Source organism: Falco biarmicus, chromosome 11 (assembly GCF_023638135.1).
Source record: "Falco biarmicus isolate bFalBia1 chromosome 11, bFalBia1.pri, whole genome shotgun sequence".
Lineage (NCBI taxonomy): Eukaryota > Metazoa > Chordata > Aves > Falconiformes > Falconidae > Falco > Falco biarmicus.
Window position 1 is genome coordinate 30,445,081 of NC_079298.1, and position 27,757 is coordinate 30,472,837.

At 43.4% G+C, this 27,757-nt stretch overlaps 1 protein-coding gene across 4 annotated transcripts; it reads left to right on the top strand.

Annotated features, from left to right (window-relative positions):
* Window positions 1–656: 656 nt before the first annotated feature.
* Window positions 657–26,585, top strand: KLHL20 (kelch like family member 20). Of its 4 annotated transcripts, XM_056355466.1 has the most exons (14): window positions 657–789; window positions 1,845–1,917; window positions 2,714–2,774; window positions 10,163–10,736; window positions 15,086–15,244; window positions 16,406–16,500; window positions 17,721–17,836; window positions 18,202–18,385; window positions 19,526–19,669; window positions 19,883–20,016; window positions 20,646–20,854; window positions 22,468–22,574; window positions 24,678–24,758; window positions 25,483–26,585. In XM_056355466.1, exons 3-14 carry the CDS (start codon window positions 2,752–2,754, stop codon window positions 25,490–25,492), a joined length of 1,836 nt encoding a protein of 611 aa, XP_056211441.1. In that variant the 5' UTR covers window positions 657–789; window positions 1,845–1,917; window positions 2,714–2,751; the 3' UTR covers window positions 25,493–26,585. The 4 variants fall into 4 exon arrangements, with proteins under 4 accessions (XP_056211441.1, XP_056211440.1, XP_056211442.1 ...); XM_056355465.1 differs by lacking the exon at window positions 1,845–1,917 and having other exon boundaries at window positions 668–789; XM_056355467.1 differs by lacking the exon at window positions 1,845–1,917 and having other exon boundaries at window positions 668–789; window positions 24,678–26,585.
* Window positions 26,586–27,757: the final 1,172 nt, after the last annotated feature.

Consider the following 27,757-nt stretch of genomic DNA (forward strand, 5'->3'; position numbering starts at 1 on the left):
TGGAGCACAGTGGCCCACCAGCACCAGAGACCAAGGCCTTCCAGGAGCCCCGTGTGGGCGTGCAAGTGTCACGCTTGTGGCTAAGGAGACGGACAGCAGGGAAGCCTTTGGCTTTCTCAGTGCTGAAAATACTTGAAAATTCACGGAACGGCGGAGGTTGGAAGGCACCTCTGGCAGTCAGTTTGTCCAGCCCCTTGCTCAGGTAGAGTTAAGATTTTTGTCAAAGCGTGTGACTTTTCGGCTCTCCTCCTAACGTGGGCTGCCACTTAGCCCCCAGCACGGTCCCCAAGAGGGTTTGGAGCAGAACCGCCTGCCCAGCTGCAGGGCTGTTGTGCCAGGGAGAAAACAGCAGGCCTCTGCGGGGTGAGAGCTGCGCAGGGTCAGCCCTGAGCTCCTTCAGCCTCGCCCCCCGCGGCCGATGCTGCAGCCCCCTCGGGCCCCGGGCACGCAGTGGCTGTGCTCCCCGGCCGGGGTCGGGATGCTGCTCATAGCCTGGGAGCGCTCGGCCACGCTGCCGCCACCGCCGCCTGACGGGGCCCCGTTCTCCGGCCGCCCGTCCCGCCCAGCTGAGGGGGCCGGGGCCGTGGTGGGGCGGGCCACGCAGGCCCCGCCGGTGCCGGTGGGGCGGCCGGTGCCGCGGGGGCGGGGGCGGAAGGGGCGGGCCCGGCGCGGTTGGCGGCTGGCGGGGCCGGGGCGCTTCCTGCGGCTGAGGAGGGCCCGGCGGGGTGGGCTCGGCTCATCTCAGCTTGGCTCCGGAACCGCGGCTCGGCGGTGGACCCCGCGCCCGGCGTGAGTGAGCGCGGCGGGGTTCTCCGCGCCTCGGGGGTGCCCGTGTCCCCCGGCGGTGCGGGGCGGTGCGGGCCGGGGCGCGCTGCACACCCGCGGGACGGCGGCGTTGGTGGGGCAGGGCCGGCGGCCGCGTGTGCGGCGGCGGGTAGCGCGGCCTGGCGCCTGCGGGGCCGGGGCGGCGGCCTGGGGGGCGGTCCCGGCGCCTAAGCCCGGCTGGGCTCCCCTCCGGCCGGCCGGGGGCCCGCGGCCCTGCCCGCTGCGGGCTGTGCGGAGAGAGGGAGGGGGCGCGGGGGGGCCGCGGGAGCTGCGGAGCGGCCGCTTGTCCCTGCGGGGCGGCCGGGGCCGTGTTGCTGGGACAGCCCCGCTCTCCGCCACTTGCTGCCCGCCGAGGGCTCTACGTGGAGGATCCGGGCGCAAAGTGGTTTTGGCTTCCCCGCCCCGTCCCCGACTTTTCACGTGGGTTTTAAGGGGATTAAACCTGATGTAACCGGGGCTCCGATAATAGCGTGGTCCCCTCTTCCCGGTACGGGCCGGGGCTCGGGGGGGGTTCGGCGTGTTCGTGCCCGCTGGAGCCGCCGGTGGGGCGGGCGGGGGCCGGGCAGCCCCAGAGCGGCTCCGCGTCGGTGCGCGGTGCCCGGGCCGCCAGGAATTGGCTTCGTTTGCAGGAAAATCGGAACCCGAGTGATCTGCAGCTGTGGCAGGCAGCGAGCCTGAGCTTATTCCTCCTTACCTGGCGGGCTGCTCCGTCTGTGTGCCTTTGATGGTGCAGCTGGAGAGTGCTGCGTAGAAAATAAGGTGCTGCTTGGCGTAGCCACGTAAAGCTAGAGCCGTCTTGTGGTTTAATTTGTTACGCCAAAAATATTTTGTTATTTCTGGGCGCAGGGCTCCAATCTGACAATCTTGGTCTTCCAAAAATGATTTTATTCGTGCTAAATTTAAGATTTCCTGTGTTAAATGCTACTTCGGTTTATTTTAAGAGTTAACTCAGTCTCATTCTGTCATTGCTTTTCCTAGAGTTTCATTGCTTTTGCATTTCTCACTCCATTTCTGAATAGGAAAAAGGCTGTGACTATCAATACGGAAGCAGAACACCCTTCTCCCTTCTGTTCTTTTCATCCATGACAAAAAGTTAGGTGTATTGCTTTAATGATTGAATTAATTTTATTCCTAATTGAATAGTTATTAAAAATGAAATTGGGATGAGTGATGCCCTTATAACAAGGGTAAATCTGCACTGGAGTTAGAAGTTAGTGGTTGAATGTGGAAGGCCTGTGCAGTTTGCAACTGTTACTCCTCTCAGAAGACAGATGTTTGGAATGGAAGTGTAGTGAGCATCAGGCAGCATCATTAATCTCTGCAGATGTAGTACCATTATTAGCATCACGCTTACCTCTGGGGTACATAGTTGTCTTCAACTTCCAGGCACAATTTTTATCTTGTATCAAATTCTGGCCCTGCAGTGTGGCTGTTGAGCAGTGCTGTGCTGTTCATTAGATGCCAGCCTGCCTTAAATCTCTGGTAGATGTATGAGAGAGATATCCTGCCTCGGAGCAAGGAGTGAGAGTGAGCACACTGATATTTGAGGTATTATTTTCCTTTGGTACAATAATTTTAAGGTTTCAGAGAGGCAGACAGTTTACTGACTTTATTGTATGTGTTTCATTTGCCTAAAGAATCATTATGCAGCTGTGGTGAAATTACTTTTAATGTTGATTATATTTTCTTCTGCTTTATTCTCTGCAATTCAGACATCATTAATGTAGGCTGTTAGTTTTATAGCTGGATAAGAGCTTGAAGGCATATTAATGAATGGATGTGGTCAGTTTTGTTGTCCTAGAGCTAGACCAAAGAGAGGAAAGAAGGTTCTCTTGCTTCCAAATTTCATCTTTTTTTTTTTTTTTTTTCCTTTTTTCTTTTCAATCAGGTCTTGAAGCATAGGGTGAAGATTTCTCTTCACGGTGCATGGACGGAAAGCCAATGCGCAGGTAAGATGTGAAAACGATTGTCCTTCTGTTATCCAAATACGATAAATCATGTGAGTTGGTTTTATAAGTGCCTAGACCATAAAATGTTGTTTGCTTTTAAAGGCTTGACTAGGAGAATTAGAATATAAAGTATTCATCTTTAGTCCTTACTTAAACATACTTAGTTTTCAATATTTACAAGATCAGGTGTCTTTAAATGAATATGCTGTTATGAAAACTTGTCTTCTGTATGCTTCCTAATTCTGCATCCCCACTCCCTACTTCCCCCATTTACTATCATATTTAAAATTCAGTATTTAATTACTTAGGTCTTCAAATAGTGTGAAATAAACTGCTTGGGAATACATTTAAACTTGATTTCTAAGGGCTTTATTTTTCCCTTAACTAAAGGAGTTTAGTCCCTTTGGTGGGGTGAGGTCTTGGGTGAAAAGGAGATTTCCTTTTCCAATTACAGCTGCCAGCTGCCTCAGTTCTAATGAGCTGAAGATGCAGCTGAAGTTCTAATTCAGGGGAGTTCTTGCTGTGGTCGTGTCAGAAACATTATCTGTTATATAGAGAAAAAAATGTCACAGTAAATCAGCAGGATGACAGGTTGGCAAACAGGATTGTCTGCTAATTGCTTTTCACTATCCAATGGCAATCCTGTGGTAAAACCTAACAGGAGATATATTCCTGTATGTGATACAGGCTGTGTGGAAGCAAAGTTTCCTGAAGTTCTGCACCTCTTAAACTGAAGTAAAGAGAACTCATGCAAATTGCTTAGTCTGTCTACACTCTTTAGGATGTTGAAAGTAGGGAAACTTTATTACCGATAATTCTGTAAACAGTCATGTAGGAAGGTGAGGAATTTTAATCATAGGTGAATATGTAGAGTGTTTTTAGCTACAGCATTTGCAGAAACCATTAGCCTGGGTTCTGTGTAAGGAAGTAAGAAATAAATAGTTGTTTAAACCCTTGAAGAGTGACGCTATGTTGTTTAATTAAATGAACCCCTGAAGCGCAACAAGAAAAGAGCTGATGAGTAAACCCTGGGATGTGATATGGGCATCACTGAGGCTATGTTCAATATTTTTGCAAAGATAAAAAATGTGGTTTAGACAATGGGGGGCTGTATGTGACACTTAGGGTGAGTTCCTTTTTCTCCAAGAAGGATTAATTAGAAGACGAGCAGTCTTCCATCTTAGTCTTCTACAATGGAGACTGGTTAAGATTTAACCAATGTCAAACCGCAGCTTTTCAGGTTCTTATGTTGTATTCCATTTATCAAAATGTTTTTCTAGAATTACATAAAATTGGTAACTAGCATGGCTTGTGTCCTTGTTTTCTCTCTACTTTTTCGTGTTCCTAATGGAAAAATTGAGGTTCTAAATTTATTTTTGTGTCTGCTGTTCTCTGCATGTCCCATTGAGTCAGAGAATTAAAGTGTTGAAGCTCGTATGTCTTTTCTGGGTTTGTGGTCTTGGACCTTGCTGTCGCAAGTTCTGCCTTGCCACTGAGACTGGGCAGTTTTAGTGGTGGGCAACAGCACGGGGCTAAAGAAGTAGAGGTTTTCTATTGTGGTGCTGATCCTGGCACTTGAGGGTGAGGTTTTTTTGGGTTTTTTGTTTTTTTTGTTTGTTTGTTTTTTTAATTTTATTTGGGTAATGGATGCAGACCAGATCTTTCAGTACCTTTTGTCTTCCCTCCCTCTCTGGCAAGCCAAGGTAGAGCATGGATAACGCATTTGACGTACTTACATGACTACTTCTGGACTAACCTTTCAGCTGATCTCTGTGCCTGGACGTATTATATTGCTGCAGTCTAGCCTGACAAGCACAGCTCTGTCATGAGCTGTGGGCTTCAGTTCTTGAATATGCTTGCATGTTTTAAGGGTCTCTGTGTGGATTGTTAAAATTTCTGGGTTTTATTCTACTGTGTGTCTCAGCAGTAAAGGATGAAAGGTTCCTGATTGGATTTCAGGCTCACAGATCTTCCTGTGAAGTCCAGCTAAGCAGATGGCAGAGCAGAGCACTTCCTTCTATCCTTTTATTCAGGGCTCTGCAGCCATTTAACATCACACGCGAGAGTCCTGTTGGATATTGCAAGAAGAGAGGTGTGAGACTTGGTCACTACTGTATTAGTAAACATGGCGAGTTGATATCGAATGTGTACAGCATTCAGAGGATGGGAAGTACAATTTGAACAGAAAAGGAATTGCAGCTATTCCTGTCAAGATTATAATAGAGAAAATGCAGTGATGTTCAAACAGGATTTGTCTTGCATGAGAAATGAAGTGATAGCTGGGGCAGGGTATTCTTTCCCACTGTCAGAGAGCAGCAAAAGAACGTTGTTTTGCTGAAGGTACGAGCAAGGCAGAGGGGATCTTTCCAGTGAAGGGCATAGTCCCACAGTACCTGAGCAAGGAGGACAGAGCAGATCTGATGACCAGGGTCAGTCAGGAGTTCAGTACTCGTCAGGCAGATCTGTAGTGATGAGGAGTGGCTGAGGTCAAGCCAGGAAGCCAGGTCAGCGGGTCAGTGTCAGCAGGGTACATGGTCAAGTGCGGATGTACCTTCACCGTTTCTCAGACTGGGCACGAGGGCTTGAGCAGCTCCCAGGCAAAGTGGGGGGGGCTCTCTCAGCTCTTCCTGGCAGCCCGATCCCAGGTTACAGCAGTGCTGTGTAAGGGCTGGCTCGAGTACAAGCAGCTAGCCCCTGCTGAGGGGGAGAGGCTTCCATCCGGACAGTGCACCTGGGGACCTCGTGTGCACTCGGGAAGTTAACTAATTCGTTGGCTGTAGCTCTTACCCAAGACAAACTGCAAAAGGCTTAGGAAGGTTTTGGGAGGCACCAATAACGACCTCATCTTTCAGAGTATGGACATCCTCATTCTTGGTGAAACTCTTCTGGGCTCGGTCAGTGAATATTAAACTAAATGTAAATAGGGACATAGACACCAGGTCCTTGCTGTTCTCCTTTTGATTAATGTAAAATAGTATTGCAGTCAAATTTATCTGCTTGGTTGCATAATTCAACCTCATTGAGAACATATACCTGAGACTTGCTGGCTAGGTAACAAAAGGAATCTGTGGTATTTTTACTAATAATTGGATGTTTAGCTAACTAATTTCTGGAGTATTGATTGCCACAATAAAGCATTTCAGTTTACTTAGCTGATGGCGGTGGTGGTGTCACTTCTGTTGCCAAAGATGCTGCCTTTGGCTGGGTCAAATCAAAGATCTTTGTTCTAGCTGTTCTATAGCGAGTATAGGAAATACACAAAGAAAGTATGTGTTAAATTCAAAGCGAGGCATTGACAGAAATCACTACTGGTTTGTATTGATATTTTCATTTGCTACTGAAGTCTGTTGCTACTACAGCAGTGTATGATTTTGGATTTCAGTCAATGTTTTCAGTCTTGAGACTTGTTCTGTTTCACAGGCCTTAGGGCAGTCTGTTGTTTTTTGCTGAGCCGCGTTAAGGCTTGCTGGTAATCTTATGCTAAAACATACATTATTTTAAACAAAAAAAAATGCAGACCACTGACTTGATAGTTAAGTAGCTCTATGACAGTATTGGAGAGAATTTTTCTTAGATATGTCTTATTACATGTGTTCTTGAACTTTGGAAGAAGCTGCTATAAGCTCTAAGGATGGATGTCTCGGGTGCCTGTGTTAATGAATAAAGTTTTGGGAAATGGCATAGCTGAATAAAATGGAGGCAGAGCGGCCTATTTATTTAGCTTAGTGTTGCAGACTGCCTGTGTTCCCATTTGTACTTTTCAGCTGCGTGCTACAAAAACCGATCCTTTGTCAGCCCTTTCTTAATCCCATTGTATTTGCTGATTTCCCCAGCCCTGCATTTTGATGGAAGCTAATCCCAGAATATCTGCATAGCTGGGTGTGAATCTTTTATCCTTGCATACACATTTCCTCTCTGATCCTCAGCCCTTCTTAATCACCCTGAGTATTCAGGAGCAGCTCTTAGTTTTGTGCTTGTGGGTGGGTGGGGGAGGCAGCTAGCCTGCCATGTGAGAATCAAGTGCTGCCTTCTGTCTTTCACACCTCTAAGCTACTGACTCATCATTTCATTCTCTATGCATATATATGCATAATGCACACATAATGCAGTTAAATTATTATCCTCGTGGAGACACATGCCATCAGATGGTGTCCTTTTAATTCACACTCCTGTGCCTGTGTATAGCAGCAACCCACAGTGCTTAACATCACGCATCTGGTTTGATCTGGTATGGAGATTCCCAGGCCCATTGATCACTAGCTTCTGCATCACCCAGAGGTAAGTTATGGATGAATCAGGAGTGCTAATTTGATTATTGCTCTTTTTTCCATTCATTCAATTTTCTTTAATCATTAACCAGCACTTTATATCCTGGAGGAAGGATGTTTGATACAATGCAGGCACGCAGATGAATGCTGATGGGAACAATGCAGGAATGCCTCAGTTCTTACTAATCAGACTCCTTTTTAGTTGGTTAATTTAAGGACATATTCAGCAGCCTCATTTGAGTAGGAAAATCCTGTCTGTCCTGGCTAGGAAAGATGAGGGCTACTGCCTGAGTCTGGCCAACTGATCGTGTGGCGTAAGATGGTCCACCCCATTGCTCTGTGTCAGCAAAGAGTCTTGGTGGTGGCATCGAGAAGATACACTGTATTTCTTGTGGCAGCATAGCCTCAGTCTTAACCTTTTTGTACTTGGCATCTCTGCCAGTCTAAAAAGCTCTTTGAGATCTGCTTTAGGGCTGTTGTTCATGGGGGTTGCTTTGAGGAAAGCCTTAAAGGTGTAGCAGCAGGGTTCTGCTTTCCAAAAAGAGGACCTGTCCTGGACATAAGCCGTCTGTTATCTGTAGTTATGTGAAATGGGGTTTTATATGAAGAATGCCTGTTCTGTGCTTCGATGCTTTGACTGACAGCCTGGTCAAGACAAACTGTCCAAAATTATTACAGTAGCATGTGTCTTAATAGGGCGCTCCCCCCCCTCGCAGGGGTTAGTTTGACATAGCTTGAAACCCCTAATGCATAATAAAATCCATTTGGCTTGCTTAGCAAGAGCTAGACTCTACAGGGGGATTTTTGTCACCACCTTTCTCCATCTCTTGGTGGAGGGATTAAGTTACCCTTTGGCCTTAGCTGCTAAGGACTATGAAAGTAAGCCAATTAAGTAAATTAATCTTTAACTAAGGTTTCTTGGGGTTTGTGTAGGGGTACCATTAAACTTAGTTTGCATATGCTGCTGCAAGAACTAAGCTGCATTGTTGGTGAGGAGCTTGGCAGAGCTTTGCAAGTGGTTGTCAAACCCCACAAGGTGAATTTGGGTTGGAAGGAACAAGAGTGGGTGGAGGAGAGTGAGAGGCAACATAACAGCAGAAGGATTTGTCAGAAAAGGAGTATGGTGATGGATGCAAAAAAGATGGACTAGCAATAAATAACCAAGGCATTTAAGGTGCAGAGGCTGAACAGGAGCCAGTAGCAAAACCAGGGGGGAGACCCAGCTGGATCTGTCTAAGATATGAGGAAGAGGTAATGGTCTGAAACATCTGAATATTATGATCAAGGAGAGGGTGTGGGGGGAATGGGAAAACAGGTTAAGATGCAAGTGAATAATTTGAACTGCTGCAAAGAGACTGGTTTCCCCTCATTATTATGTCAAATGCACTTTCTAACCACAGGGAAAAGATGTGAGTTGTTTTTTTAATTCTCTCCTTCAAGCATGTTACAAAATACTTTGAGCAGTATCAAAGTGAAGCTAAATTTCTTTTTAACTCTTAATGTGAACAAGGTGAGGTAGTGACAGCTCACAAATGCCAGTGTACCAGAGAAGCTGGTAATGGACAGCATGTATCAGGTCTTTCAGTGTATCTCCAACAGCCAGTGTACTCGCTGGGTAATTCATAACCATCGGTATTCTGGTGTTTTGCTCAGTATGCTTTAGTTGCTGTAAGTGATAGTTTTCCTTTGAAGTGGGAAGAGGCAGTAGTTTCTTTTATTGTCTTTATTTTCATAGTAATTGATATGTCACTGGTGCTGATGCATCTTTTTTAATAATTTGGCTATGGTACGTGGCAGAAATTCACATATGCTTGGAACATGCAAAATGACATCTCTGTTACATGTGCACTGATCTGCTTAGTTAGTCTGATTGCTGAAAATAGAGATGGGTTTAATTCTTGTTTAGCACTGATTTCAGTCACAATGAGGTAGTGAATCCTGGGGTGTAGGCAGACATCTCTGCAAAGTGAGATATGAGATGTGTCATCTTGGTTCATCTCTGCAGAACTGCAAAAGGGCTCAGGGCAATACTGCATTCCCCTTCTCTTGAGTTGGTAGCATACATGGTGCAAAGTGTGATCTGTCAGCGTTGTCATGTTGCCGTGCAGATGGTGATTGCACTTAAGCTGTGGCAGAGCTGACATCTGCTCAGGGCTGCGAGGGATAAAGGAAAGGTACCCAAACTTTCGTAAAGGAGGACATCAGATAGCTAGAACATTGTGTGTGGAGCTGGGAGGACAGTATGTTTTTCCTACTCTGTGCCAGAAACTTGAGTTTATATATTCTTAAGTTATTCCTGATCTCTAAAGTTACCATCTTGACTTTATTTTCGTCCTGTTTTGGTAGACTGATACGTGTGGATATTTAGATTATTTTGACTTTTTCCTGGTTGGTCTGATAATCCTGATTCCCTTCTGCAGTTCTTAGTCTGCCATTCTTGGGAAAGATTAACCTTTTGGAACATGTCAGGGAAGGTGGGTTGAGTCAGAAGCTTCTATAATTCAAAAATAACTGAAGAGGTGATGATTAAATGGATTTTCTAGATACTCATAGTAGGCTGCAGGCCATTTGAAGTTACTGTAGTCTGTGTGACAGTTTAGTGTATTCAGATAGCGCAGTGATGAGTGACCCTATCAAAAATGTAGGTAGAAGAACAGAGAAGCCTGGTTAAATCATACAGCTGGAATTCTTTGCAGTGGAAATCCATCTCTAGCTCTGTCAAAGAAAACTCAAGTGACAGTGGGCAACTTGTCTAATCTTCTCTGCCTTGAGTCACTCTCTGTGAAATGGGGATAATCTCACCACACAAGGTTATTATGAGGTTCGGTTAATAAATATGTATGTGAAATTGGATATTACAGCAGTGTGTCATAGAAAGCATATAAAAATAGCTTTAAATATAAGTCTGTTGCAAATTGGCATTTGTTTACTTCTAGGTAAGCTTTGGTTAGAGACAGATTCCTCTTTCACGTGATCATGTGCTTATTTCCACGTTCCAGTGCGGAGCTACAGGCACTGCTGGTTTTGTGCTCCTGATCGGTGCGAGCTGTAGAGCTTTGGCTGACAGTTCCTGGTAGATTAGTCGATGATGGTCCTGTCTTACTACTTCCTCCACTGCAGGTGTACCAGTAGTCGACCAGGAGAGACCGGAATGGATGTGACCAGCCGTTGCACACTCGGAGATCCTAACAAACTGCCAGAAGGGGTGCCGCAGCCTGCTCGCATGCCCTACATCTCCGACAAGCACCCTCGACAAACTTTGGAAGTCATCAATCTTCTCCGGAAGCACCGGGAGTTGTGTGATGTGGTGCTAGTAGTCGGTGCGAAGAAGATCTACGCCCACAGGGTGATTCTGTCAGCCTGCAGCCCTTACTTCCGAGCCATGTTCACCGGGGAGCTGGCAGAGTCTCGACAGACAGAAGTAGTGATCAGAGACATCGATGAAAGGGCCATGGAACTGCTGATTGACTTTGCATACACTTCTCAGATTACTGTAGAAGAGGGAAATGTGCAGACCTTGTTGCCAGCTGCTTGCCTTCTCCAGCTGGCTGAGATCCAGGAGGCCTGCTGTGAGTTCCTTAAGAGACAGTTGGACCCTTCCAATTGCCTGGGCATCCGAGCTTTTGCTGACACTCACTCGTGCCGTGAACTGCTGAGGATTGCTGACAAGTTCACACAGCATAACTTCCAGGAGGTAAGTTGGTGTGCTGGAGTCATGGTGTAAAATGCGTGAATGTGTCCTGTAAGAGCCTCGAGCAGCTCCCGTTTTGTGCTTCTTTCCAAATCCTGCCTTTACAGCTGCTGTGTGCCCTGATAGACATGGGTGTTAGCCATTAGGTGGGGAAGAAAGAGAGAAGAGATACGTGTAGGACTCTGTTGTACTGGTGGTTTGTATATAATCTATGGCATTTCTTCTCTTGAAGTTGTGTGGCAAGTGCTATGTGGAAGGCAAGGTCTCGGGTGTAGCTGGAGTTTGGCATTGAATCTGATGTGGCTGCACAATGGTATGATGTTCCACTCCCCTTTCACAAATGTTCTGCATGATCAGAGGGAAGGCAGGTGTTAAAAGTAAGGATAATACATCAATAGAACCAAAAAAATTGATGTTGAGTTTAGGGATGGGAAAAACGGGCATGTGGGGAGCATACATTTGTCTCAGGGGAGTCTTCAACTCCCTTGCTGTAGCAGGGCTAGGGTTTTGCATCTGTTACTCAGCAGAAGTTGTTTGAAAGCCATTCAAATGTGTAATTTTGTAGCTGACCTTTATAAATTAGTCTTTCTTCCTTTGTTAATTCTCCCTAGATGATTTTTGGGGGGAAAAAAATGCCAGCAACTGGTTCAAGGAGGGATCAGCATAATAAATAAGGATTCTGTGAGCAATAGTCTGAGAAGAGTGGGCCTTAACTACTATACCCAGATGCAGAAAGGAGCCAGACCGTTTTAAGTGGTGTCTTTCCTGAGCCCTGGTTGGAAGGGCAAGAATTTGCGTATGTTTTGGAAGCAGCTACTCTCTAGGAGTGCCCTCTGCATGAAGGTCTGTTCCTCTGCCAGAGAGATTTGTCGCTTGCCTCTTCCAGAAACTGCACTTTTCCATCCCTGGAACAGGTGGCCTGCTACAGAGAAATCTCCTCTTTCTACCTTCTTCACTGGTAGATCCTTTCCAAAAGGAGTAACTGCAGTATTGACTCCCGATGCTAATTTAGCTTTCCCAGGGAAGTAAGTGCAGTACTTAGGTGCTGTGATTGATTGCAGCTTGCCAACTTTTTTTTTCCCCTGCAGGACACAGATTGGAATTGTATTTATTTCAGCCAGGTAGTACTTAAGAAAAATATGAGCAGAAGCAAACACAATTGAACTTGGCTGTTGGACACATTGAAGACAGCACTTGGTATCTAACTGTAGACACATGACATTAGTTTACTCTAAAAGTTGCAATTAAATACATCTTTCCTAACCATAAAGACCAGAAAATAGAATTTGCTGTTTAAGACGAGAGCTTGTTTTTTGTAGAACTTGGTGATTTCCCAAAGCCCAACATTTTAGCTGGCCGTTTCATGTGTTCTGTGCTTGCTCTGCATTTCTTCTCTTCTGCATTTTTTTGGGGAGCAGGATGGTAACCAGATGGTCGTTTATTTTCAGTGCTTGGTCGTTTTAATGGTTAGAACTTGTGCTCTTGTTATTACATGAGTAGGGCATGCTTACAAGCTTCTAAATAACTTCTTAATAGCATAACAATTTTGTTTTAAAATATTTTGGCATTAATACATGCAGCTGGCTGTTAAAAGCTGCTTGCTATGAAGTGCTTTTCTTTTGGAGTCCCTTGAAGATAGCTTTTTGTCTTCCTTATCCCTGTTTAAAGCACATAAAGACAAAAGTTTTGGACTTGAAAACACACTTATCCTCAAAGATGATACAAATTGGAACTGACTTAACTGAATCATGGCCTCTGGAAAACAATTGCTTAGATTAGAACACTATTTCTTTGGTTTGGGTAGGTTTTGATGTCTTTAGTGCCCTAGGAGTTTTGCAGCTCTTCATCCTTAACGACCACTTCTTTTGCTTCCACTGTTTCTCTGCAGACAATCTTAGTGGTGCTGCTTGCTGGGATTGTATTCTGTTCTGTCATTATTTTCCATCTGGGGAGTGCATTGGTAATCCCTGATGGAAGCCAGTGGCTTGGCTACTTTATCATCCTCCGCTGTGGAGGCTGAGAACTGATTAAAAAATGTGCCGCCTTCTGCAGAGGCTGTGTGGTCATCGTTCCTCCAAGCTGGCAAAAAGAAACGTGAGATGGGAATTTCCTGAATGACAATGTAAAATATTAAGCACTAGGCATCAGGCCAACCCATGCAGTTACTTTGAATGCAGTTTGAATTGCTTCATGTCCTCTGCTGTCCTAACCTCTAGTTCTATTAATTTTTATGTGTATTGCTGCATTACATCATTAACTTGTTGGTAAAATGTTTTTCAAGTTTTCCATTCCCCTCAATTTAATTTGTTGCCTAAAACCCCTAGTGAAGCTTGTGCATGCAATGTGAAATGGTTCTATTAACAACTCTGCTGTGCAAGAACAGCCTTCACATTTTTTGTTTGGTCTCTGACGTCTCCGTGAAAGGAGAAAATATACTTAAGGATGAACAACATGTGCTTTGTGTTAACAGACAAAAATTGCACTCCATATTGTATACTCTGACATTTCTTCTGTCTGTTTGTAAAAGCAGTAATGCACGTGAATGCTGTAGAGGAAATGAAGCCCATCCAATTCTTGCTTAGTAAGCAAGTCAGTCAAATAGACCATTAATATTAGTCAGGTAATTATTAGTGTCCTGATTAAGCCAAAATAAGCCAAAGCATTTTAAATAATTACTGTTTTACTATGTAAACTAACAAGCTGCATAGTAGTAATAACTTGGTTTGCAGAAGTGCTTCCATTACATTTGAGTTTTGTGAGGCCATCGATGCAGCTGGGTTTTCTGGGGTGGAAGGGAGAGTGTGGATGGTCATCTTTAAGTCATAAATTTCCAGAGCCTCTGTTTGCAGAGTCTGAGGCTGCATTTGCAAACTGTCAGGGTAAAGTTTAGGCATAAGGTAGTCTATGTAGAGGAGAGGGAGACTGTGGAAAAATGCTGATAAAGTTCTTTAATGGCCAGCCCTGGTCTTAATCTTATGGCTGAAGAAGCGTATGGGCTAACCTTGTTGTGGCTCTTGCTGTCCCTAAGAGCCCACAGGATCCAAGAACAAATTCTGGTATCTGATCTCATTGCCTGTTGTGTTCTTTTTTAACAATATTTCCTGTTGTCAGTAACTTGGCGATTTTTCTATATTCGTTCAGTGCTCTTAAGCGATTTCTGTAGGTAATTAAAAGGACTGCACAGCTGACTGCTGTTGAGATGATAGTGTTAAAGAATGTACTGTAATTTATGCGGCAACTCATGAAATAAGGCATGGAATTCTAACGTGGTTGCAAACGATAAGGACAAACCAGTGTTCAGTTATTTTCTGTCACTGAACCTCTTGGAGATTACAGGCTACAGGCTGGGAATGCTTGTAGGGAAGCCAAGCTGGCAGTTATTGATCAAACGATTTCTGCAGTTCTCTTATTTTGATTCTTGCATCTTTCGCATCTACCTGGTGTCTCTTCAGAAGACATGGTTGTCTGTGAGCTGTAACCTCTCAAGGCAGTCGCAGACGGACTGATGTGTGCTCTGGTGTGTTGCATGAGCAGTCCTCCAATGGCAGCTGAAGCCTCCTGAGAAACTCTGTCCCTTTCTTGGGTACTGAAGGAATTAACATGTTTGCACATTGTCAGTGGCTTGAATTTCACAAGAGATCAGTCCTTAGGGCCCTGGGAGGCTCTGATTCCCTCTTAAGTGCATCTGGACTTGGGCATACTCTATGTACATATTTAGAGCAAATCAAAGAGGCAGGATCAAATTAGTCCATCTTCTTCTCCTGAAGTATTTTCTGTTCTGCCACAAATCAGCATTCGGGAAGACTTTCCATGTTCTCTACAATGCCTCTGGTAACTTGTTTCTGAGACTCTTATTTTTGTTTTCTGTTTTGGATTTCTTCTGAATAGAGCCTCTCAAATACGTGACTGAAAAGCGGTATCGGAATAATCAGCTATGCAACATTTTTATTTCTAATTTATATATTAAACACAGCAAACAAGGAGACTGATTTTAAAGGGCTTTGTTTTTCCTAAATTTTGGAACCTGATCAGTGTGTTCTGTGGCTTAACCCTTTAAAAGTGTCCTACCAAAAAACTTTGTGTAAAATTCCCTTTCAGTTGCATCCCCATCTAAAAGTGTAATTTGTTGTGTTGCTAAGGGACTGTATTCTGCTCTGTGCAGCAAAACCCTTCACGTATTGATGTTGAAACTGATGGGTATTTGGCACTTCACTGGATTAGTCCATTAGACTCTAATTCAAGTGGATTGTATCCCCTTCAGAGTTGTGGTGGAGTGGTGAATGGCTCTGGTGCTTTGGCCACTGTTCTCACTTTCCTTTTTTTTTTTTTTTTTTCCCTTTCCATTTAACCAGGTAATGGAGAGTGAAGAGTTCATGCTGCTTCCCGCCAATCAGCTCATAGACATTATATCCAGTGATGAGCTAAATGTTCGCAGTGAAGAGCAAGTGTTCAATGCAGTGATGGCCTGGGTGAAATACAGCATTCAGGAAAGAAGACCCCAGCTGCCACAGGTAATCTTGAGCACAGTAACATTCAAGATTGCTTTATCCAGGGGCAGAGTAAAGAGGGCTGGTACAGTGGTGCCCCAGCAGTGTCACAGTTCTGAATGCATGCAAAGCCACATTAATTCTCTCCAACTTCCACCTGTGTTAGGTGGCTTGTGCTTTCCCTTCCCCTAGGCTGGAAGGTGCACTGTCTAGAGCCTTCAACAGGGGCTTTGTTGAATTGTTTCCAGGTAGGACTTGCCAAACTAGATCACTCCAGTAGCCTCTCTAGACAAACCTGCCTGCGTTGCTTTGAGTATCGTATAAAAAACATAGTGGATAAGAAAAAGCTTGTCTTTGTTTGCACTTTATCTTTAAGCTCTGCTGTTTGATTTATGCCTCAGCCCTCATGATCTTATACTCGAGCTTGTCAGAATGGTTTTGTTGAAATATGATGCTTCATCTAAGCCAAGCCATTTCACAGAGAAGTACCCATTCTGACAAAGCTGTCAGCTGGAAAGCCTCTGAAGTCTCAGGCTTTCTGATCAAAAGAGTCTGTCTGCCTCAGTGTTTCTGCTTTGGCAATAGACATTAAATGCAACTTTATTTAGTGGAAAGCTTTTGAAAATGGTTTCAAATAAACAAACCATGCCAGAAAAAACTGCTGTTCTCAAGGTAGCTCTTAATGCTTGTGTAACTGTTTGCCTTTTTAGGCCCTGTTGTCTATACCTGCTTGCGCCTCTAAATTCTAAACTGTTGTGAATGGCATGTTGTTTGTTACTGTTCATTTAACGCACAATACCACTCGTGTTTGAGAGCTAAAGGGTTGATAAAACTTCTAACTCAATAAGTTTTTCAGGCAGATATACTGACTTCTGAAATTCTATAAAGGTTTTCACGTGTGACCTTGGTTTCAGCTGTTAAAAGGTCCAGGGATTGTCCCTTTTCAAAGACTGATTTGCTGCTGGGTGTTTAAGTTGGTATATTGAAAAGACAAAGGTGCTGCAAGATGAGCTGCATTCAACTAAAATGCCAGGGTTTGGATGTGTAAATGACTGTGTATGTTTGTCAGAGGAATTATTAACTTCTAATCCAAATTTGTTAGCTACTATTCTTTTCTGTTTGACCTCTTGCATCTCTGTGTGGGTATATTGTAGTTGACAGCGTACGTTCTGTTTTGTGTTTTAGGTCCTGCAGCATGTCCGTCTACCGCTGCTGAGTCCCAAGTTTCTTGTGGGTACAGTGGGTTCTGATCCGCTTATTAAGAGTGATGAGGAATGCCGGTAAATCTCCTCGCTGATTTACAGAATTGGATTTCATTGTATTTGCATCTGTTCTCTAAAACTGTGCTGATCTGTTAGTGGTAAATGGGTGGTATCGCACAATTTCCTCTTCTGCAACTGGGAGGAGAAGAGATGCAAGAAAGTGTTTTGTGTTTGCGTAATAGTCGGTAGTGCCCAAGATGCTTTTGTTTTTTCAAGTTTTCAGTGAAATAGCAAACTGAGAGCGCTGTTTGTCTGTTGGTAAAATACCTTTGTGTATTGTTTTCCATTTCACTACTTTTTGCTTCTCTGGTCATAGCCTTTCATTACAGCTTACCACTTGCTTGGCATTCCTGATCTCATTAGGACTTAAAGTAGTTTTTGTATGTAAAAAGTGTGCATTTTAGTAACTGAATTGGACTCTGGGATTAGCCTGCTGTTTCCCACAATGATAGTGCAGGGAAACTAATTTCCTCCTCTTACAGTACGAGTCTCACCTTTCTTGTTCTACGGAGTTCTGTATCATTTAGAAAGCACGCAATTCTTCTTGTTGTGCTTAATGTAAAAAAATTCAGGGGATAGACTAAACTGTTCCCTTCCTGAATAAGCATTCATACTGCAGGAATTCCACACTTGTAGAGGGAAGGAGGACTCTTTTTTTTTTTTTTTTTTTTTTTTTTTTTTTTTTTTATTCAAGGGTTTGGAATATTAGGATTAGTCCAGGTGGCAAGTCATGAGGATGGACAGTGTGAGCTGGCCAGAGCTGATGGAGAAAATATTCATCAGAAGGGTACTATCTCCATCTATCGGTCATGTGTGTGTATTATGTATTTGTGTGCTTTTCAACTCCCGTTTTGTTCCTAGACAAAACAACTGATCATTAAGTTCTAGCTTGAGGCAGACTGGGTTTTTCTTTTCTGCACACTAAGCCTGACAAATCTTGTCATAGTGGCTTTTTTTGTCAGACTTTATAGCAAGCAGTATCTATTATTAACTTTGGCTAAATACTGATATTGGTCTGCTGCTGTCACTGTGTAAATGACTTATAAACAACTGATGAGTATTTAGGTGACAGTGTATGTTTTAACTAGAGCTATTCATGCACTTACGTGATTTGTGAATACCTGAAGTGCGTGACTAGTGCTGTGCTGGCTGCTCTTGCCATCAGTGTTGGTTCCTACCTTCTCCTGAGACTGGTATCAGGTGAACTTTGGGGATTAATATTTTCTTGTCTTGCACAGGGATCTAGTGGATGAAGCTAAAAACTATCTGCTGTTGCCCCAAGAGCGGCCACTGATGCAGGGACCAAGAACTAGACCGCGCAAACCCATCCGCTGTGGAGAAGTGCTCTTTGCAGGTACATATAGTTCCTGTTGGCGTAGGTCAGGAGACTCAAGTCTGGGTTTTCTGGTGGTAGCGTTCCCATAAGGCCAGTCTTCACAACATGTTTCTGAAGTCACCTGTACATTAATATTAGGAGGTTTGAGTGAACTTGTATGACTTCTTCGGTGCTATGAATGCCACAGTACTCCAAACTTACATTAATGCTCTTGAATATCACATTCTGTCTTCTGATTATAACCCTCAGAAAGAGTATCTCTGAGATGGGGCTACTGGGTTAAGGCTGACAAAGTCTGGAGGGGTTCTTTGTACCAGGCGCACGTACAGTATGTGAACTCAGTGCGTTATCATGATGCTATTCCTTGTGTTTGGTTCCTGCAGTGGGGGGCTGGTGTAGCGGGGATGCAATTTCCAGTGTCGAGCGCTATGACCCTCAAACCAATGAGTGGCGAATGGTGGCATCCATGAGCAAAAGACGCTGTGGTGTTGGAGTCAGTGTTCTGGATGATCTCCTCTATGCTGTGGGAGGCCATGATGGTTCTTCTTATCTTAACAGTGTAGAAAGGTAGGTCTCCGTAAGGCCAATATGCAAAATGTTAACTCTGAATGTTTAAACCTGGGTGCAGCCTCTTAAAAATGAGTCCATCTTGCCAGCTATGTTCTTATTTTGCTGAAACCCTGAAATTTCCTTTACACTTTACCTACATCTCCTCCTTCCTTGCATACCCCTTCAATATTGTGTTGGTTTACTGCTGAACTAGCACTTCATGTGTAACAGCTTGTGTCATCATGTCCCCAGCTTAATGAGACAAGACAGCTTTTGATATAGGGGAGGCATATATAAGAGATGGGTCTGGGTGTAATTGATGGGAGGAGTGATGATCCTGGTTAACCTTCTTTACAATTGCTGGTTTGTTTTAGCGTTGTTGAGGAAGGTGAGGTTACAGTAAGCATTTCTTAAATGTTTAGGGAAAGATCCTGGAATTTTATTGTGGAGTGGTAACCAGAGAATTAGGGAACCTTGGCATTTATACAGAAGAAGGAAAATAGGTCAGTTCTAGACCTGTGAAAGACTGAAGTCAAACAAGCTTTACCAAGCTTCCTGTTTCTGGGAGCTGCATATGGCAATCCCTATGCCTAAAAGCCGCGTGACTCAAATACCTCCTTTCACCCCGAGCCTCCCCTTCTTCCCTTCTTCTCCGTGCATACTCCTGGCTTCCCAGATCATGACCCTAGCCTTACATCTCCTGTGTCCTGCACTTTTGTGCTATGCACCATATTTCCTTGTCTCTGGATTCCCAAGTCCATTTGGTTTCTTCATTTTTTTTATCTCGGAAGCGCAGGTCCTAGTGCTGACTGAGTTCTTGTGTGAACTGCAGAGAACATAGAGCAGGGTAGCTCTTGTCTGCTGCTTTTTGCGTAAATGCAAGTTACCACATGTCAGCCAGTCCCTGGTAACCTGCTTTCTTATGAAGCTGAACCTTTCATCTTCAGTTTGAATCATCTCAAGCTGCAGTTTGAACGTGCCTGGAATGTGTATTGGATGCATTCAATCACTTCAGGGGTTTTATTCAACTTACAAACGGCTGTGTTGCAGTTTAAGCTCAAGATAGACAAGTTTCACTGCTTTAGTAGTTCCCAAGCATGGGAGAGTCCGAAGCATACCTAGACAAGTAATTTGTGCTGTTTGGTGTGTTTTTTCTAGGTATGATCCAAAGACAAACCAGTGGAGCAGTGATGTGGCCCCCACCAGCACCTGCAGGACCAGTGTTGGAGTAGCAGTTCTTGGAGGCTACCTTTATGCTGTGGGTGGCCAGGATGGTGTCTCTTGTCTCAACATTGTGGAAAGGTAATTTTAATGTAGGGGAAGAAAAAAAAAAAGTGGGGCACAAGAAGAAGAGGGTCTCTTAGAAGGTGCAGTTGATGCAGATGAGCTGGAGAGGAGGTAAGTTCTGCGTAGATCTTACAGGGAGTTTTGTTTCGAGAGAATAAGGTCAGTCTTCCTGCCCCTTTGTGAAGATGCTTACACTTCACTAAGCTTTGGTGTTTATTCTTTTGACAGGTATGATCCCAAAGAAAACAAATGGACTCGAGTGGCTTCTATGAGCACCAGGCGCCTGGGAGTTGCAGTAGCTGTGCTAGGGGGCTTCCTCTATGCTGTGGGAGGCTCTGATGGAACTTCTCCTCTCAATACGGGTATGCCTTTTGCTGTGCCTTAATTGCAGTCAGTACTTCTCATGGCCTTATTTGCCCTTAGTGTCAGCCAATGGCTGTGAAATACATTAGTGATCAGTTTGTGGTGATTTCCTTCTTTAAATATGATTTTTGCCAGAGTAATTCACTCTGCGGGCTTGTGAGCTCCTATTATGTGGTGGTGTGTCGTGGTTTTTTTTTTTTTTTTTCTTTCTTGATGCTGCATTTGGCAGAGTGTCCTGAATACAATACTTTGATAATTTGCACAACAGTTGCAAGCACATCCTTTTTTTTTCCCTGCAGTAGCCCTTTTCTGCTGTAGGAAGGAAGATGCCAAAGGTAAAAGTCCTGCAAGATGGTAATGCAGGTCAGTTTGTAGCTTTGCCAGCTCCCTCTTGAATGAGGATGCTAAATGTGACTGACTGTGTGGGGCTGCAGACAGGAAAGATAACAGCAAGCTTTCTATAGAAGAAAAGCATTAGAGTGAAAGAACAAACTGGTTCATTGTATTTTGGTGTGTGGAAGTTACAGCATCTTTACAGACTGAGCAATGCTTTGGATGCAGGTTCAAAAATGCTAACCCCCACTGCAAGCCAGCCCTGTTGTTCAAAGATGTGTCATTTCTTCTGCAGTGGAACGCTACAATCCCCAGGAGAACCGCTGGCACACAATTGCACCCATGGGGACAAGGAGGAAGCACCTGGGCTGTGCAGTGTACCAAGACATGATATATGCTGTGGGAGGCAGAGATGATACAACAGAGCTCAGTAGTGCTGAGAGATACAACCCTCGAACCAACCAGTGGTCTCCTGTTGTGGCCATGACATCGCGCCGGAGTGGAGTGAGTTTTGCTTGGTTTGCTCGTCTGTTACTGTATGTAACCACGTGGTGAGAGCATAGGGTAGAGTGTCATCTTGTGAGGTTTTTCTCTTGCTTTCTCTGTACCTTCACCTCTCTTTGGTGAGGGGAAAGGTTTGCAAAAAGTCAAAGCTCTTTAGCAAGACTCGGGGAATGAAGTGGTGGTCATGTCATGCCATAGACAGCTGTTTGTTATGCCCGAGGACTGGAAAATGGAGTCAATTTGAGGGTCTTTTTTTAATAGTTTTCATCCCTTACATGGAGTCAACTACTTAGGCCTGAAACACCGGAGTTCTTTAGTTCTTTACTTGGTGACGTAACTGTACTTGGTATGAGATGCTATTAGAGAACGCTATTAAAATTAGTACCTGAGTCTCTTTGGATGAATTAGGAGGTGAACATACTTGCCCAGAAGAAAGAGCTAGGAAACTGGGCAAGCTTGTGTTTAGATACAAACTTCCAGCATAGTCTTTTCATTGCCTTCAGATGTGTGTGGGAACAGCTTTTCTGGGCTTTCACTTTGTATGTTGCCTCTCTTCACTGAATTCTGTGAGTATGGGGAGTGACAGCATGTTCTCATCGACTGTTAATCTTGTGCTTTCTCTAGACTTGTGAACAAAAGATTAGCATAGTGTTTTAAGCAGTCATCGTGTTTGGGCAGATGCAAATGTTATGAATATTTATCATTGGATATAGTAAAGAGTGAATTAATTCTGTCTGTATGGTAGTATTTCAGTGTCTGGTGAGGCAAGTATGAATCATAATTTGAGTAACTACTAGTTTTGGAGGCAGAGAATATATATTGAGTGCTGCCCTCAAAGCATATAGTACGCGGTCCAACATGGTCCTTTCCAGTTACTGATTAGGCATTGACTTTTCATGAGCTGGTTCTCTATTTGCTTTCTGTAGAAACTGCTAAACAAATGCATCTGTATCTGCAGCCCTCCTGAGCTTTCTAACTTCCTCAGAGCCAAAACAAAGATGACTTTACATTGCATTGCTGTTGTCTTTTCTCTGTTACATCGTGAGGTGTTTTCACTGGAAGTGATCTTCCTAAACGACAGAACTGTTTGAGATTTCGGTGATTTTTGTGCTTCGGCAGAAAGACAAAATAGAAAGGCTGGAGGCCAAGGTGCTTACAGATGGTCCGAGCCTCAGCCCGAGAGGAGCAGGCCAGGGGCTTGCATATGGTTCTCCTAGTTCAAACAAGCATTCCAGGCTGTAGGCTCGTAGATATTCTGGTGCATGCTTATTGCACTTGGTGAAGAATTTCAGCCCAGTATATGCTAAATTTTGGCTGATAAAGGCTTAGGTTCTCATGTATCTATTATCATTCAAATAATTCTAGTTCTTATAGCTGGTAATAAAGGGGAACCTTCTGCTTTTTTTGTTAGGAGATTCTCTATTTTGAGATAAATATGTTTCGTTATTTTTTAAGCTGTTTTATTTGTCCTTTTCCCCCAACCAAAAACCTCTTCTGCAGATTGCCTTTCACCAAACATGGTTATTAAATCTTTTTATTAATGTTTTCATGTTAATCCTTCTTTTCAGAACATCTCAGCTAAATAGCTGCTATCTGTGATGGTCGTTTTGCAGGTTGGCCTTGCTGTGGTGAATGGACAGCTGATGGCAGTGGGGGGTTTTGATGGCACGACGTACTTGAAGACTATTGAGGTGTTTGATCCAGATGCTAACACATGGAGGTAACTTAAGTTTGTGAAGCAATCAAATAGCAGTCTTCAGCTGGAGCTGCTGCCACCCAGCTGGAGCTGTCCCAGCCAGATTAGAAATGGGATGTACACCGTGGTGAAGAACTGGGGTGTGGTAGCCAGCATAGTGTTCACGTTGTGGCTTGTTGGCTTGCATGGAAGTGTATGAAAGAGAATCACATTTTGATGAATGTCCCAATATGCCACTTACCTGCGGCATTCCCGTGTCTGTGACTGTGGCAGTTGAGAAACATTTTCTTGCAGATTTCTGGTTGAATTCCAGCTACTGACTCCATTTTAAGTAAAATGGGAGTGAGTTTTCCATAGTTACCCCATCCTCGTATCCTGACAGATTTAACTGACATTTAGAGGATAAAGTTTCATTGCATCTTTAACAAGTAGGAAAATGGTGTATAGATCAGTTATGGAGACCCAGAGGAAATAAATTATTTGGCAGGCTTGTTGGGTGGCAAGCAGAGGGTCATACCAAAACCCGGTTTGTTTTTAAGTGCTGCTTTTAATATAACAAAAATGAACCACATTGAGTGAGATATGGCCCTTCTGTTTATTTTGGGCTGGAGTCTTCTGCTTCCCAATAGGACTAAGCTTGTCCTTAGCAGAAGGAGCTCACAGTAATGATGTAGAATTCTGCCTACTCATTTTTGTTTTCAGGCTGAGGCTCTGATTTCCAAATCTTTTTGGAGGAGCTGAGGCAGAACACTTCAAGCATATGATGTTCTTCCCCTTTAAATCTGCAAGACAGCAATTAGAGGAACTTAATCTGGTTTACAAACAGAGAGAAATAATATGAAATTGTTGATCAAAAATACGTACTGAGCAGAAAAGAAATAGGGAAAATAACTACACCTGAAAGCAATTGCTTGTGTATTTGTTCCAAACGTAATTAGTATAAAATTTCAAGCTTCTGTGTGTATTCCTACTGCTTTAGTCATCTGGCAGGGGTGGGGAATAGAAAGAAATTAATGTCCTTATTCCTTCCAGTCTAGTAGTACTAGCAGATTAACCCTGTCCTGCTGAGATAAGCTGTCAAGGAGCAGTAGAGGAGTTTCCCCTTGCTTGTTGAGCTATGGACAGTGCCTTTTGAACTGCTGAGAAAACCAGTTAAGTAGAGAATAATACGTATTTCATATTCCTTAGCTGAATGGTTTCAGCTACTCTCAATGATAGTAACAGTAATAAGATGTCTAGACGTAGGAGTTACTGCCTGGGCTAGCATTCACGGAAGTTTAGGAGGTTATTCAAAGTATTAATGTTGTGGAGTTTTTCTCCCACTGAATTCAATATAGCTCATCAACATCTGTGGCCTTCTCTTTCTTTTGTTTGCTGAACTTCTTGCTCTGTGAAGGATACTTTTTTTAATTTGTGTAGCCTGAGAAATGCTTCCGATGCAGTTGGGGTTTAATAACTTGCATTGGTAGGAGTTGTTTGAAGAACTTGCTTCTCCTGTTTCTGCCAGCAGACTTCAGTGGCACAGAGGGGAATATGCAGCTGAAGTAAGTAGGATGTTGGAGTCTACAGGGATCAGATTTCCATATGAAATGCAGGCACCGTTTCAGTAACATATTTTGGAGAAACAGATGGTGCTTGGGATGTTGTTTTATCTTGGTTGGATCAGCTGCATTTAGGGTATTAGAAAGATAAAAGAAATTAGTTGACTAGCAAACCTATTCCTGCTCATGTGTTACCCAAAACGTGGCCCAAGGTCAGCTGCAGCCTACAAAGTTACTCTCTATCTTGCTTATTGCCAGACAGGGTTACTGTCCTTACTGTAACCAGACAAAGTTACTTTCTATCTTGCATATTACCAGGCAGGTGTTTACTCAGGTAACAGAAAACTGCAGTGTCAAAATGAGAAGTAGTTTCTCTTCTGAGAGAGAAAGGCATGAGCAAATACAGCTGTTCACCTTGAGCAGCAGTCATCTTACACGCTTCTGACTTCTTAGTTGTCATGGTCTGCTTTAATCAGAGGTTAACAAAGGTGTAACTCTGCTCACAAGGGCTGGTTCAGTCTTTCCCATGGTAGCTCCGTGAAGAAGAAGCCAAACCAGTGTGACCACTGAAACCTTGTCTTTGCAGGTTGTATGGCGGGATGAACTATCGGCGGCTGGGAGGAGGAGTAGGTGTTATCAAAATGACACACTGTGAATCTCATATATGGTAAGCATCAAGAGGGAGGGAGACCCCTTGGTTCTCATTCCTAGAAAAACTGAAGAGACTTGTTGACACTGGACCTCTTTGCAGCTCTAGTATGCACGGTCTAGATCCAATGTAACTCTTTGCCGGTAACTCTTTCTATGGAATTATAAAAATGACTTCTGTCAGTGTGCCCAATGGGAGACCATGTTGTCAGACTCCAGGGAACCACTGGACAAAAGTAGAAGGGTTGCTTATGTCCGTATTTTTTCTAAATAGTCTACATTTTTTAATAAACCAAACTGTAAAAGTTACTGTAGCATAAACAATGCTGATGTAGATAGTACATGCTATACTGAGAGTCTGGCAAGGAGGAGGGTTTCCTGCTTTCCCTCCTGCTGTGTGAGCAGCTGTGTGATGGGTGAAAGAGGAAAGTGATACAAAAACATTGCTTTTGCCTTATTTACAGAGAGCTTCAAAAAAGTACTTGACCTGCAAGGTGCCACCTTTGCACAGAAGCTTTTCTGTGCACAGAGTATATTTATTTTTTCATTTAATTTGTATCATGTATTTTCTTTGTATCGCTCACAGCGATAATTCCAACTTTTTATATAGTGTGCATATATATATATGTATTTTATATATATATATGTGTGCGTGTGTGATTTTGAGTTTTGGCGAGTTGGTGGTTGGGGCAGGGCTATGTCCTGCCAGCTATTGTGGTTCCAACCCTTGTGGTATGTTTTAGGGTCTCTTAGAGTACAGGAGAGCTATGAGGATGGGTGCCCTGAGTATCTTTTCAGTCTTGCTGGAGGCAAGAAGTAGAACTGGAACTCTCATCTATCGACTGAATCAGTGAAGTGCCCAAAAAGGGTGAGAGTGAAAAGGATTTCAAATGATGCCTTTTTACTGTACAGTGTATGGTACAAAAGTTCCTCTTTTGTCTCTCCCCTCCCCTGTATATGAACCTAGAAACAACTAGTTGTTGCTTACTTGTAATAAACATTTTACTCGTGTTGCCTGCTAGATGTTGGTTCTTGTCTGAAGCTGGGATGCAGGTATCATCTGTGAATTCTGACTAGCCTAGGTCAACACTCACTTCTCAGGTTCTTGCCAGAATGGCAGACCTGCAGTCAGCTCCTGCAGAAAAAAAGCTTAGACCGGCATCGTCTTAGCAGCCCTCCTGCCTCTTACTGTGTCTTTAGAATTCCTGTTGTAAAACACTGACCATGATGAGATGGTGCCCTCCCTTTTAGTCATTTTTATGCACTTTGCCTGTGTTTCTTTAGAGCAGGGAAAGGTATGAGCTGATGAGAGTTTGGAGGGGAGGGACCATTTACTGGCACTGTGTGTAACTGTAATGACAGTGGAGGCACCCAGGGGTGGGGGGAGAAGAAAGAGGAACTCTAGACTTAAAGGTTCTGATATGTTTGTACTGTAATTTCTATATCTAGTATGAAAGAATGACCTTTTGCACCTGATGTAACTTTGGACCTTACTAAATTGGATTTTAAAAGAGTAAGAGGACTGTGAATTCTTGAGACTAAAAAGGCAGTGCTGACATCTTAAGTTCTTTAACTTCATAGTTTGATTCATGTAACTCAGATTTTAATGTGCTTGAACATAGTAAAAAATTACACTACAGTAATAAATGGGTCATTAAAACTTTTTTAAAAGCCCCTTTTCCCCTAAAGGTCGGTATTCTTGTGTTTACATATGAAGATCATTTGCACCTTTACAAGGAAAACAAGTATTCTGTAAACAAATGTTTACATGTATCATTTATGCTTTTTTCTAGCATGAGTAACTTGTATAAATAGTGCTATCTTAATAAATTTCTTCTATGCTGTTCTTGGTTTGTTCCTTCGGGTGAAAGCAGTGGACTATGCTTTTGTATGGCTTGTGTGTACACAGATGCTGGTTTTTTTTCAGCTACCAGTCCAAGTAAAATTCTGCTGTTTAGTCTTAGCCTCAGTTGCTTGGAAGCACATCATTCAGCACCAGCTTTTTCTGGAAGAAAGCAGCTGCACTACCTGGTTAAATCCAGTTCTGTTCACTTAGCTGCAGTTATCAGAGGGCCATACCTCAATTTGTAGATAAGCATGTAAAAAAAAAAAAGTAGCTTTTTGTTCCAGCAACACCCATGGGCATTGGAAAGCATTGCTCTTGAAAGCTGAGTACAGCTGCAGTTTATATACATACTGCACTGGAGTTCCACATGCTAATATTCTGTCATCTTAGGGCAGCAAAGAGGTTAAAAGAGGCTATACAGAATTTAGAGATTATTTATGCAAATTTGTTGGAACAAGCTGAGCATTAGGATTGTTACACCCATGGCTTGCTTCTAAACCTGTTTTCAAATCAAATGCAGGTGCCAGTTATGTCAGACCTTTACTCCTGCTTTACCCAGCATTCCTCTGAATCGAGATAGTTTCCTTTTATGAAACATCTTAGACAAAGTTTGCTAAAGCACCAGAAGTGATAGTTTAAATAGCTGCTGAGCTGTCACGACCTTCAGAAGATTGCTTAGCTGCCTCTACCAGGGTAAGAGTTATCACTTTACAAACTGCAATCTTTATATGCAAAAATGATCCATTTTAAACATGTTTCTTTGGCTAATTCTGGAAATAGATTATTAAAAGCAGATTAGGAGCTAGGCATGCAATTATGTCATGTTAGGCAGTTACATGTTTGCATGGCTGGTGCATCTCACTGTTGCTGGGGAGAAAAATGAAGGATCTTTTTTAGCGATAGCCTGACAAATCCTAAAATTATGTGGTTGGGCAAAAAAGGGGAAAACTTGCATCCTTGCTCAGGGGCAAGATCACAGCACAAACTCATCAGACCTTAGAGATGCTGCACAAGTGTGAAGCCATGACGAGTGAATTACACAGGAAACTAGATTTCAAATGCTGCCACTGAATTACTTTGTAGATAACAATTAGCAGTTTAATCAGGTAAGTTATAGTTGGAAATAAGCACCATACACTTATGTATTTAGGAAAAGTAAAGACCGCCCATGC